The sequence below is a fragment of the Hyperolius riggenbachi genome, chromosome 10, assembly GCF_040937935.1.
Source record: "Hyperolius riggenbachi isolate aHypRig1 chromosome 10, aHypRig1.pri, whole genome shotgun sequence".
Classification (NCBI taxonomy): Eukaryota; Metazoa; Chordata; class Amphibia; order Anura; family Hyperoliidae; genus Hyperolius; species Hyperolius riggenbachi.
Window position 1 is genome coordinate 282981820 of NC_090655.1, and position 11352 is coordinate 282993171.

Genomic DNA, 11352 nt, shown 5'->3' on the forward strand with positions numbered 1-11352 from the left:
CCCTAAATTGTCCCTAGAGTACAATACATACACTACACAATACATACATAGACATATGACTATGGCAGAGATTAGATTGTGAGCTCCTCCGAGGGACAGTTAAGTGACAAGACTATGTACTCTGTACAGCGCTGCGGAAGATATCAGCTCTATATAAATACTAAATAATAATAATAGTGCCAAAAGAAAAGACAATTTAGTGTAGAATGAAGTTATATAGCATATCACCTCCTGTGTCCATACACTATCAGTCTATGGTGAGATCAGACTATGGTCAATTTATTCGTGCCGGGAGGAGGAAAGTGGTAAAGCAGTGAAATAATATGAGCAGTACAAAGAAGTGTTCTGGTGAGTGGGGGGGGGGGGGGGGAGCTGAGTCTGCGGTGGTGGTTCCCTCATCCCTTCTCACCATAGACTGATGCAGTGTGTAGTGATACAGGAGGTGCTATATAACTACAGTCTACACTACATTGTCTATTTTCTATTCCCTGAGGTGTCTTCACTATAGAGCAGAGTTCCCTAACCCTGTCCTCAAGGCCCACCAACAGTGCATGTTTTGCAGGAAACCACAAACATGCACAGGTGAGGTCACAATCAGAATTGTTTATTACGCCAAGTACAACACGGGTTGTACCCAGGATTGTTTTTGTCTCATACAGGGTCGGTGATGGTACAACACATACATACGATCGCTCAACACATACAATCAGATATAGTATAGTACAAAGTAAGCATATACATATATATATGCATACGGCACATGACTATAGTAAAGGACGCGTGGGGAAGTCTGGAGTGCTGTGTGAGGGGAGCAGCCACATCTACTGGCGGCGCTCGCTCTGCTCTGCCGCAGTTCCAGATGTCCGGCAGTGTGTCCTGGAAAAGAGTGGATAGAGAGAGAAGGGATAGCTAAAGAGAGAATGAGGAAAGAAAGAGAGAGAGAAACAAAGCAATAGGAGACAGACAGAGGCAGAGAGTCCCTTTAGGGCTGCAGATTGAAGCACCCCTGCATGCAGTACCTGTCCCTCCAGTGCTGGCTATTCCTTTGCATAGCATCATCATATTACCCTGCAGTGTAGCCATATGCCCTCCACAGTATCTTCCTTTGCATAGCATCATCATATTACCCCCCACAGTAACACACACACACACACACACACACACACCATACACACCATACACACACACACACACACACACACACACACACACACACACACACACACACACACCATACACACCATACACACCATACACACACACACACACAGTTTTTAGTGTTGTGAAGGTTTTGAGCAGTGCATGCATCTTAAAGTGCACCCAGGGCAAGTGCATCCATGATTCCCAGGAATGTGTGCGTGGAGAGGAGGAGAGAAGCACCAGATGATGAGCAAGGCACACTGGGAGAGAGGACCGTGGTAGTGAATGTTCAGATACCACAGCTTATGGGATATTATCACCCCCTAGCAAATTATGTTCTTTTCTGTGGTCTGTTTATTACTGCTAATATCTTACAGCTATAATCTGTTATCCTTTTCAGAAGTGAGATCTGAGCTCATAGATCAAGAGAAGATTGTGAGGAGTGATCAGCAGTCTATGGAGGAGGGAGACATGATGAGGACCTATAAAGAGGAAGAAGGGGAGACGTATGTGAGGAGTGATCAGCAGTCTATGGAGGAGGGAGACATGATGAGGACATGTAAAGAGGAAGAAGGGGAGACGTATGTGAGGAGTGATCAGCAGTCTATGGAGGAGGGAGACATGATGAGGACATGTAAAGAGGACGAAGAGACTTATGTCTTATGAAGAGACTTTATACTGGTTGAACTCGATGGACGTATGTCTTTTTTCAACCAAAATAACTATGTAACTATGTAACTATGTGAGGAGTGATCAGCAGTCTATGGAGGAGGGTAACATGAGGAAAATTAAAGAGGAAGAAGAAGAGACGTATGTGAGGAGTGATCAGCAGTCTATGGAGGATGGTGTCATGATGGTGTTAATTAAAGAGGAAGAAGAGGCGTATGTGAGGAGTGATCAGCAGTGTATGGAGGAGGGTGACATGATGAGGACAAGTAAAGAGGAAGAAGAAGAGACGTATGTGAGGAGTGATCAGCAGTCTATGGAGGAGGGTGACATGATGAGGACAAGTAAAGAGGAAGAAGATGAGACATATGTGAGGAGTGATCAGCAGTTTACGGAGGAGGGTGACGTGATGAGGACATGTAAAGAGGAAGAAGCTCTCACAAAGGGCAGAACAGGTGAGTAATCAGCATAAAATATTGAATTTCTTCTGTTATGACTGTGTCACTGCTCACAGACTGGCCTAATGCTAGCTATGCTCCTTAGTACTCATGTTAGATTTATGTCATCTAAATCCATTAGATTAAGGGATGCTTGTTGTTTGGGAGGAAAGCTATGGCAAGTTTGGACAAAATACTAAAGCAGTATTCCCCAACCCTGTCCACAAGGCCCACTGTCAGGAACCAGCCCGCGGCACGCCTGCGTATACGGTTCCCGACTGCGGGTTTGACCAGACTGAGAGGGGAGCAGCCTTATTCGAGCTAAACCAAGGCTGGGACCCCTCAGAACACCTCTCACTGCCACCACTAGCTGTTCGCTAGACACTTCCATTCTGCTGTCGAGTCCTCAGTGCGCACTCCGCGTTTTCGTATTTGGGTCAGCTTTGCGCTTAGGCCGAATACGGGAACGCCACGCACCCACACACACACACAGTTGCAATCTTACACTGTAGTGAAGCAAAAACCCAAAAACAGTCGTTCCAAATGATACTGTTAGCCACTCTGCTGTCGCTACTCGCACTGGCGTTTTTCGTACGTTGGGTCAGCTGCGCGCTTTAGGCCAACGTATGACAAACGCCCCCACACACAATGCAATTACAATTTCATATGGTAGTGTTGCTCAAGCATACAATTAGGCATGAACTATACACAGTTGCACTTCAATCTCTTCTAGGCTATGAGTGTTAGTTTAGTACAGCAGAAGTCAAGCTTCTTAAATAACGATTTAATATTCCATAAAAAACGTGGAACAATGCAGAACAGATTATATACAAAAGATTACAACAAATAAAAAAAGTTACAAAGATAAAAGTTACAAAAATACACACAAAGCGATTTTGCTTACCAAAATAAACGGGGAAATAAACGTACCAGCGTATCGATCTGGCGTTGTTGCGGGAGTACGCACTTCTGGTCAGGAACCAGGTTAGTTCTAGCCGTGTGAGCTACCTCCAAGAACTACAAGTTGTGGCTATCCTAGCTGCGGTTTTATACTGTGAGATACGCCTGGTGGCTGCAACTTCCTTGGGGAGGGGAGGAACTAGATTTTAAATAAATCTTAGACATAATGGGATTTCCAGAGATCCACATGTGAAAAATGTACTATAGCCCACATACATGAAAAGATTTCCCTAGTCCAAGTTACAGGTGACAACCCCATTGTTGACAGTATTTCCTAGCTGATCAAAGATAAGTATATAGTTTGCACCTCCACCAATAAATTAATTTCCTCACAACGAAATAGTCATTGACACACAGGAGGCTCTTCCTCAACAGAAGTGTAAATGTTTCAAGTGTCAATGACTTCCACACTTCACTTCTGCCATTGTCTGATTACCCCAGCTTATTCACTGAAGTCCCTTTAGATGCAAATGTAGTACAGCCAGATGACCATCACTTCAAAGCAGAATACACATGTGAGATATAGCAGACAAAGTAGACAGAAAAATGACAGAAATATGATCGTGTATTCTCTAACATCATCAGCACCTCAATATATCACCACACCCACCAACAGTGCATGTTTTATGGAAATCCACAGAAGTAGTTACTCAGCTCTGCTGAGACACTGATTACCTCACCTGTGCATGTTTGTGGGTTTCTGCAAAACATGTCCTGCTGGTGGGCCTTGTGCTCGTACTGCTGGTGGGCCTTGAGGACAGGGTTGGGGAACTCTGTACTATAAGGATAGAGACTCCACATTACCAACAAAGATCAGGATAGTTACAGCTGTGATCTTCCCAGTAGTCTTCCTCCAGCCCCATAAGCAGGTGTGCGTCCCTCGCCGTGCTCCCGTGGACTGCCGTTCGGCCGCAGTCAGCCCCAGTAACTGGCTCAGTTGCGTCAGTCCTGGCCTCCTGCGCCTGCGCGGTCCCTGGCCATCCTCCCGTGGTCTGCCGGCAGCCGCAATCAGCCCCAGTAACTGGCTCAGTTGCATCAGTCCTGGCCTCCTGCGCCTGCGCGGTCCCTGGCTGTCCTCCCGTGGTCTGCCGGCAGCCGCAATCAGCCCCAGTAACTGGCTCAGTTGCGTCAGTCCTGGACTCCTGCGCCTGCGCGGTCCCTGGCCATCCTCCCGTGGTCTGCCGGCAGCCGCAATCAGCCCCAGTAACTGGCTCAGTTGCATCAGTCCTGGCCTCCTGCGCCTGCGCGGTCCCTGGCCGTCCTCCTGTGGTCTGCCGTTCAGCCACAATCAGCCCCAGTAACTGGCTCAGTTGCGTCAGTCCTGGCCGCCTGTTCGGTCCCTGGCTGTCCTCCCGCGGTCTGCCGTTCAGCCGCAATCAGCCCCAGTAACTGGCTCAGTTGCGTCAGTCCTGGCCTCCTGCGCCTGCGCGGTCTCTGGCTGTCCTCCCGCGGTCTGCTGTTCAGCCACAATCAGCCCCAGTAACTGGCTCAGTTGCGTCAGTCCTGGCCTCCTGCGCCTGCGCGGTCTCTGGCTGTCCTCCCGTGGTCTGCCGTTCAGCCGCAATCAGCCCCAGTAACTGGCTCAGTTGCATCAGTCCTGGCCTCCTGCGCCTGCGCGGTCCCTGGCCATCCTCCCGTGGTCTGCCGTTCAGCCACAATCAGCCCCAGTAACTGGCTCAGTTGCATCAGTCCTGGCCTCCTGCGCCTGCGCGGTCCCTGGCTGTCCTCCCGTGGTCTGCCGTTCAGCCACAATCAGCCCCAGTAACTGGCTCAGTTGCGTCAGTCCTGACCTCCTGCGCCTGCGCGGTCCCTGGCCGTCCTCCCGTGGTCTGCCGTTCAGCCACAATCAGCCCCAGTAACTGGCTCAGTTGCGTCAGTCCTGGCCTCCTGCGCCTGCGCGGTCCCTGGCCGTCCTCCCGTGGTCTGCCGTTCAGCCACAATCAGCCCCAGTAACTGGCTCAGTTGCGTCAGTCCTGGCCTCCTGCGCCTGCGCGGTCCCTGGCCGTCCTCCCGTGGTCTGCCGTTCAGCCGCAATCAGCCCCAGTAACTGGCTCAGTTGCGTCAGTTCTGGCCTCCTGCGCCTGCGCAGTGCCTGGCTGTCCTCCCGTGGTCTGCCGTTCAGCCCCAGTAACTGGCTCAGTTGCATCAGTCCTGGCCTCCTGCGCGGTCCCTGGCCTCCTGCGCCTGCGCGGTCCCTGGCCGTCCTCCCGTGGTCTGCCGTTCAGCCCCAGTAACTCACTCTGGCCTCCTGCGCCTGCGCGGACCTCCCGACTTGTAGTTTGGAGCTTTCACAAACTTTGCTGAGATGGAGCCTCCGGGCATCTGACGCCAAATATTCTGCAAGATTTAGTTTACTTCCCATCTGGTGATATATTCTGTTTTTTGTTGGGAGTGTGCTGCTATCAATTCTAAATATTAGATGGAAATAATTCCAGGGTAGAAAGGTGGCGCAGTGTGAAAGGGTCCCGGGCGCAGTGTGAAAGGGTCCTCGGCTCAGTGTGAAAGGGTCCTCGGCTCAGTGTGAAAAGGTCCTCGGCTCAGTGTGAAAGGGTCCCTGGCGCAGTGTGAAAGGGTCCTCAGCTCAGTGTGAAAGGGTCCTCGGCTCAGTGTGAAAGGGTCCTCGGCTCAGTGTGAAAGGGTCCCTGGCGCAGTGTGAAAGGGTCCCTGGCGCAGTGTGAAAGGGTCCCTGGCGCAGTGATGTTTGATGGAAGTCCTGGTGAAGGGGGGGAGGGGGAGAACAGCATCACTATAATGGGCAACCTGGATGTATCTAAACTCCTCGGACTCTGGCAGCGATTTTTGTTCTCAGAGATATGAGATTGTCTTAAACTAAGCTAACCCGACCACAATGCATGCGTTACACACAGACATCGGTTATGCACAGACATCGGACTGTACATAACGCACACATTGTGGTTGGGTTAGCTTGGTACCACTAATTATAAGGTGAGGACTTTCCAACTCTTAGGCCTCTTTTCCACTGACAGTTGAACTGTGTGCTCATCAAGCAGTTACCAGGTAGCAGTGAGCAGTTACCAGGCAGCAGTGAGCAGTTACCAGGCAGCAGTGAGCAGTTACCAGGCAGCAGTGAGCAGTTACCAGGCTGCAGTGAGCAGTTACCAGGCTGCAGTGAGCAGTTACCAGGCTGCAGTGAGCAGTTACCAGGCTGCAGTGAGCAGTTACCAGGCTGCAGTGAGCAGTTACCAGGCTGCAGTGAGCAGTTACCAGGCTGCAGTGAGCAGTTACCAGGCTGCAGTGAGCAGTTACCAGGCTGCAGTGAGCAGTTAACAGGCAGCAACAAGCAGTGAGCAGTTACCAGGCAGCAATAAGCAGTCACCAGGCAGCAGTGAGCAGTTGTGAGAGTTTGTGAGGCATTTCACTGCCTATCAACTGTCCACGGAAAAGAGGCCTTAGGAGGTACTAAATTACCTTATTACAGGCATATTCTCAGAGATGTTTTCTTCATGTTTGTATAACTATTATTCTTATCAGAATTCTCCAACAGGAAGTGATGAGGTTTCTCTATTTGCAGGGCGGAGTCCCGGCATCAGGAACCTCTCAGAGACTCGTCTCTCTGTATCCACAGACTGTACAACGGATGATGATGTCACTGGACAAGAGTCTCCTGCAGATATCCTGGTGACCCCAAATATACCCCCAGACTCCCCTCACTTGTCTAACCCCGGGGGGCCTCATATTGGAGCCCATGAGAGGAGGGGATTTTACTGTGCTGAGTGTGGGAAATGTTTTGTTCAGAAATCATACCTTGTTAAGCACAAGAAAACTCACACTGGTGAGAAGCCACATTCCTGTGCTGAGTGTGGGAAATGTTTTCTTCAGAAAGTACAGCTTCACAATCATAAGAGAACTCACTCAGGCGAGAAGCCGTATTCTTGTAATCTGTGTGGGAAATGTTTTGGAGCAAATTCAGCCCTCGCCGTACACTTGCGATCTCACACTGGTGATAAGCCCTATTCGTGTACAGAGTGTGGGAAATGTTTTATACAGAGAACAGATCTCTTTAGACACATGAGAAGCCACACAGGTGAGAAGCCCTTTTCATGTTTTGAGTGTGGGAAATATTTTGTCTCGAAGACAAATCTTGCTATACATGAAAGATCTCACACTGGCGAGAAGCCATATTCCTGCACTGAGTGTGGAAAAAGTTTTGCACGCAAATCACAGCTTACGGTGCATATAAGATATCACACCGGAGAGCGGCCATATTCCTGTAACAAGTGTGGGAAATGTTTTGTACAGGAGTCCCAGCTTACTAATCATGTGAGATGCCACACCGACGAGAGGCTGTATTCTTGTGGAGAGTGTGGGAAATGTTTTGTCGAGACATTAGCTCTAATTGTACATGAGGAAACTCACACCGGTGAGAAACCATATTCTTGTACAGAGTGTGGGAAATGTTTTGGAACAATGCCAGCCCTTGCAGTACACTTGTCATCTCACACTGGTGGAAAGCCACATTCTTGTACAGAGTGTGGGAAATGTTTTATACAAAAATCAGATCTTCTCAGACATATGAGAACCCACACAGGAGAAAAGCCTTATTCATGTTCTGAGTGTGGGAAATTGTTTGGATCAAAGTCAAACCTTCTCAGACATGAGAGATCTCACTCTGGTGGAAAGACATATTCCTGTACTGAGTGTGAGAAAAGCTTTATACGCAAAGCACAGCTTGCCCTTCATGTGAGATGTCACACCGGAGAGAGGCCGTATTCCTGTACTGAGTGTGGGAAATGCTTTGTTCAGAAGTCACAGCTTACTAAACACATGAGATCCCACACTGGCGAGAAGCCATACTCGTGTGATTTGTGTGGGAAATGTTTTGGGCGTAAAGCAGACCTTATCACACATGAGAGAACCCACACAGGTGAGAAGCCATTTTCATGTTCTGAGTGTGGGAAATGTTTTTTAACCAAGTCTAACCTTGTTGTACATATGAGATCTCACACTGGCGAGAAGGCATATCCCTGTACTGAGTGTGGGAAGTGTTTTAAACACGTATCACAGCTTGTTGTACATATGAGATCTCACACTGGAGAGAGGCCATTTTCCTGTACTGAGTGTGGGAAAGGTTTTGTACAGAAATCACAGCTTATTAAACACATGAGATCTCATATTGATGAGAAGACATATTCTTGTTCTGAGTGTGGGAAATGTTTTGTACAGAAATCAGATCTGCTTAAGCATGAGAGAATCCACTCAGCCATTTTCCTGTAGCGAGTGTGGGAAATGTTTTGCACAGAAATCAAAACTGAATATACATAAGAAAACTCGCACAGGTGAGAAGCTCTGTTCCTGTGCTGAGTGTGGGAAATGCTTAACACAGAAATCAAATCTTAACATGCATATTAAAACTCACACAGGTGAGGCGTTGTATTCCGGTGCTGAGTGAGGGAAATGTTTGCTACAACAGACTTTATCCAATGAATAAGATATGTCTATGAACTCAGGGCCTGGAGATGACTCATCTGCACAGATATTATTCATTGATTCTAATCTGTGGAGAAAATATTGAACAAGGCTACCAATTTCTTATATTGGTATGAGGTAGTTGATATGTAATGTCATAATTATTGTTCAGCCCCGACTAACTGTAACCACTCTGCTTGCAGCTAACTCTTGAACTCAGAATTTACGATGCCTCTGTGGCAGTCTGGGTCTCAGTTATGTGAGGAGTCTTATCTATTTGTCATAAATCAGCTAACATCCTCTCAAGATTCAATTTGGATGTTGTGTTTCAATTAAAGAATTGTATGACGCGTATTTGTTTCCAAAAAATCCATGTATCCCCTTTTGATGTCACATGTATATAGCTGTGTGCTCCAACAACTTGTCAGCATACAGGATCCAAGTCTGATGAAGGCAAAAGGGAACCCGAGGTGAGAGTAATATGGAGGTTGCCATATTTGTTTCCTTTAAAACCATACTAGTTGCCTGGCAGCCCTGCTGCTGCATGCTTGTTCAGGGGCTATGGCTGAAAGTATTAGAGAAAGAGGTTCAGCAGGACAGCCACGCAACTGGTATTGCTTAGAAGGAAATAACTATGGCAGCCTGCATATAACTCTCACCTCTGGTTCACTTTAAGTTAGCCATTTATTGATATTATCCTGATTCAGATCTTCTTGCTGCTTAGATGATGAATGGCCTGCTAGGATCCCGTAAGCTCTGGGCTCAGTGAGGGGAATATCGATGTTTAAAATGTATTTTTGTAACTAAAGAAAATACTTTTTTTTCTATCTGTAACAACAGTATACAAACTCCCAGGACTGCTGGCCAAGTGGCCATTGTACTGACTTCACTGTGAGCTCAGCAGCAGTCCTCAGAAACACATACACTGTGCATCAGTGACATACCCGATACTGGCAGAGCTGTGTGGCAACGTCCGTATGGGGTGGGGTCATTGAGCCGCAGGCGCCTGAAAGTGGCTGGATGGTGTGCTGGGTAAGGGCTCTGCCTCTGACACAGGAGACCAGGGTTCAATTCTCGGCTCTTCCTGTTCAGTAAGCCAGCACCTATTCACTAAGGAAACCTTGGGCAAGACTCTCTAACACTGCTACTGCCTACTGAGCGCGCCCTAGTGGCAGCAGCTCTGGCACTTTGAGTCCGCCAGGAGAAAAGCACAATATAAATGTTCTGTGTCTTGTCTAGTGTATTGTCTTTTACTACACCAGAGCAGAAATAGACATTATAATGGAACTGTGTATGTATACGGAATGGCATAGTACAGAACAGTAGAAAGGCACATTAGGGAGACAAGAGAGTAGAGCTCCTTAGATGGTGACATTAAAGTTGGGGCCGGATTCATTATTTTCTAAGGTGTAATGTGATGACTGAGAGCTGTACGGACATGACCGCGGGGATGTGACTCCTTCACTGTTTCTTCTCCTCCTCGCATAATTATGTAGCGAGCTGATGATGAATTGGGGATGGGTTATAAAAATGGAAAATGATGTATTGGAAGGAATGTTGTGTGTCATTGTTATTGTAGCTACTTTGCTTTCCTAAGTGATAATATATGTGATGATTGCTGATGTTTTGATATGACTGTCATAATATTTACCAATAAAAAAGTTTCCAAAAAACTTTCCTCATCCTGAAGATGGCGTGTGTAGCGTTCACCTGTGTGTGTATTGGGTGTGCCTTTTATACATCCCGCAAAACACTAAAACACGCAGTAAGTGTGAAAGAGTCCTAAGACTTGCGTCTAATAAAAGTGCCAACACAGCAGCATGGCTGGACTAAGATCAGCGCTGCTAGTTTATATGCAGCCTGTGTCAGCAGCAATCCCTGATCAGAAAGTACATTGTGCTCTGCCAACACCTCATACACCTTAGCATATAATATGCCCACCAGTCCTGCAACATCATCATCTTCTAAGCAATCACGTTTTGTCATGTATTCCCTTTCAGAGGATCGAGGTGGTTACTTGACTGAATAAAGGGGGGACTGTCACCAATATTTACTTTTAAAGTGAATGCGAGGTGAAAATAAATTGATGAGTTAAATAATTGTACAATCCTACTTCTAAAAATGAGCTTTTTTTAATATCTCGTGGTTTTATTTTATATTTAAACATTTACAAAGTAAATTGAATGTTTTGGGGGTCGGCAACCCGCGGCTACAGAGCTGCATGCGGCTCTTTTTCACCTTTGCCGCGCCTCCGGTAGTGTGTGTCATTGGCTGCGGCGCGCGTGTGACGTGTGCTGCTGCTGGCCGGCAGCCTATCAGAGAGGCCGCCGGACCAGTGCAGTGCAGGGCTTCGGGCGGCCATTTTCTTGTAGCCCTGCAGTGTAATGCAGGCAGGACGTGACGTCGGGAAGAAAGAGGATCGTGGGAGTTGCGCGCCACAAGGAGGTCGTGACAGGAGGAGATCGTGACAGGAGGTCTTCTGACTAGGTGAGTAAAGGGGTTTTTCTTTTCATATCTGCTGAAGGATTGTGCACATTGGGGTCAGATCTGCTGAAGGATTGTGCATATTGGGGTCAGATCTGCTGAAGGATTGTGCATATTGGGGTCAGATTTGCTGAAGGATTGTGCATATTGGGGTCAGATCTGCTGAAGGATTGTGCATATTGGGGTCAGATCTGCTGAAGGATTGTGCATATTGGGGTCAGATCTGCTGAAGGATTGT

The 11352-nt window shown here is 47.6% G+C and overlaps 1 protein-coding gene across 1 annotated transcript in view; it reads left to right on the forward strand.

The window, feature by feature from the left end:
- Positions 1–10260, forward strand: part of LOC137537252 (uncharacterized) — a 1269057-nt gene extending 1258797 nt beyond the window's left edge. The window contains exons 21-23 of the mRNA XM_068259342.1: positions 6920–7770; positions 7888–8180; positions 8349–10260. Coding sequence (XP_068115443.1) covers positions 6920–7770; positions 7888–8180; positions 8349–8438 — 1234 coding nt within the window. The 3' untranslated portion in view covers positions 8439–10260. The remainder of the gene's footprint in view (positions 1–6919; positions 7771–7887; positions 8181–8348) is intronic.
- The last annotated feature ends 1092 nt before the right edge of the window (positions 10261–11352 follow it).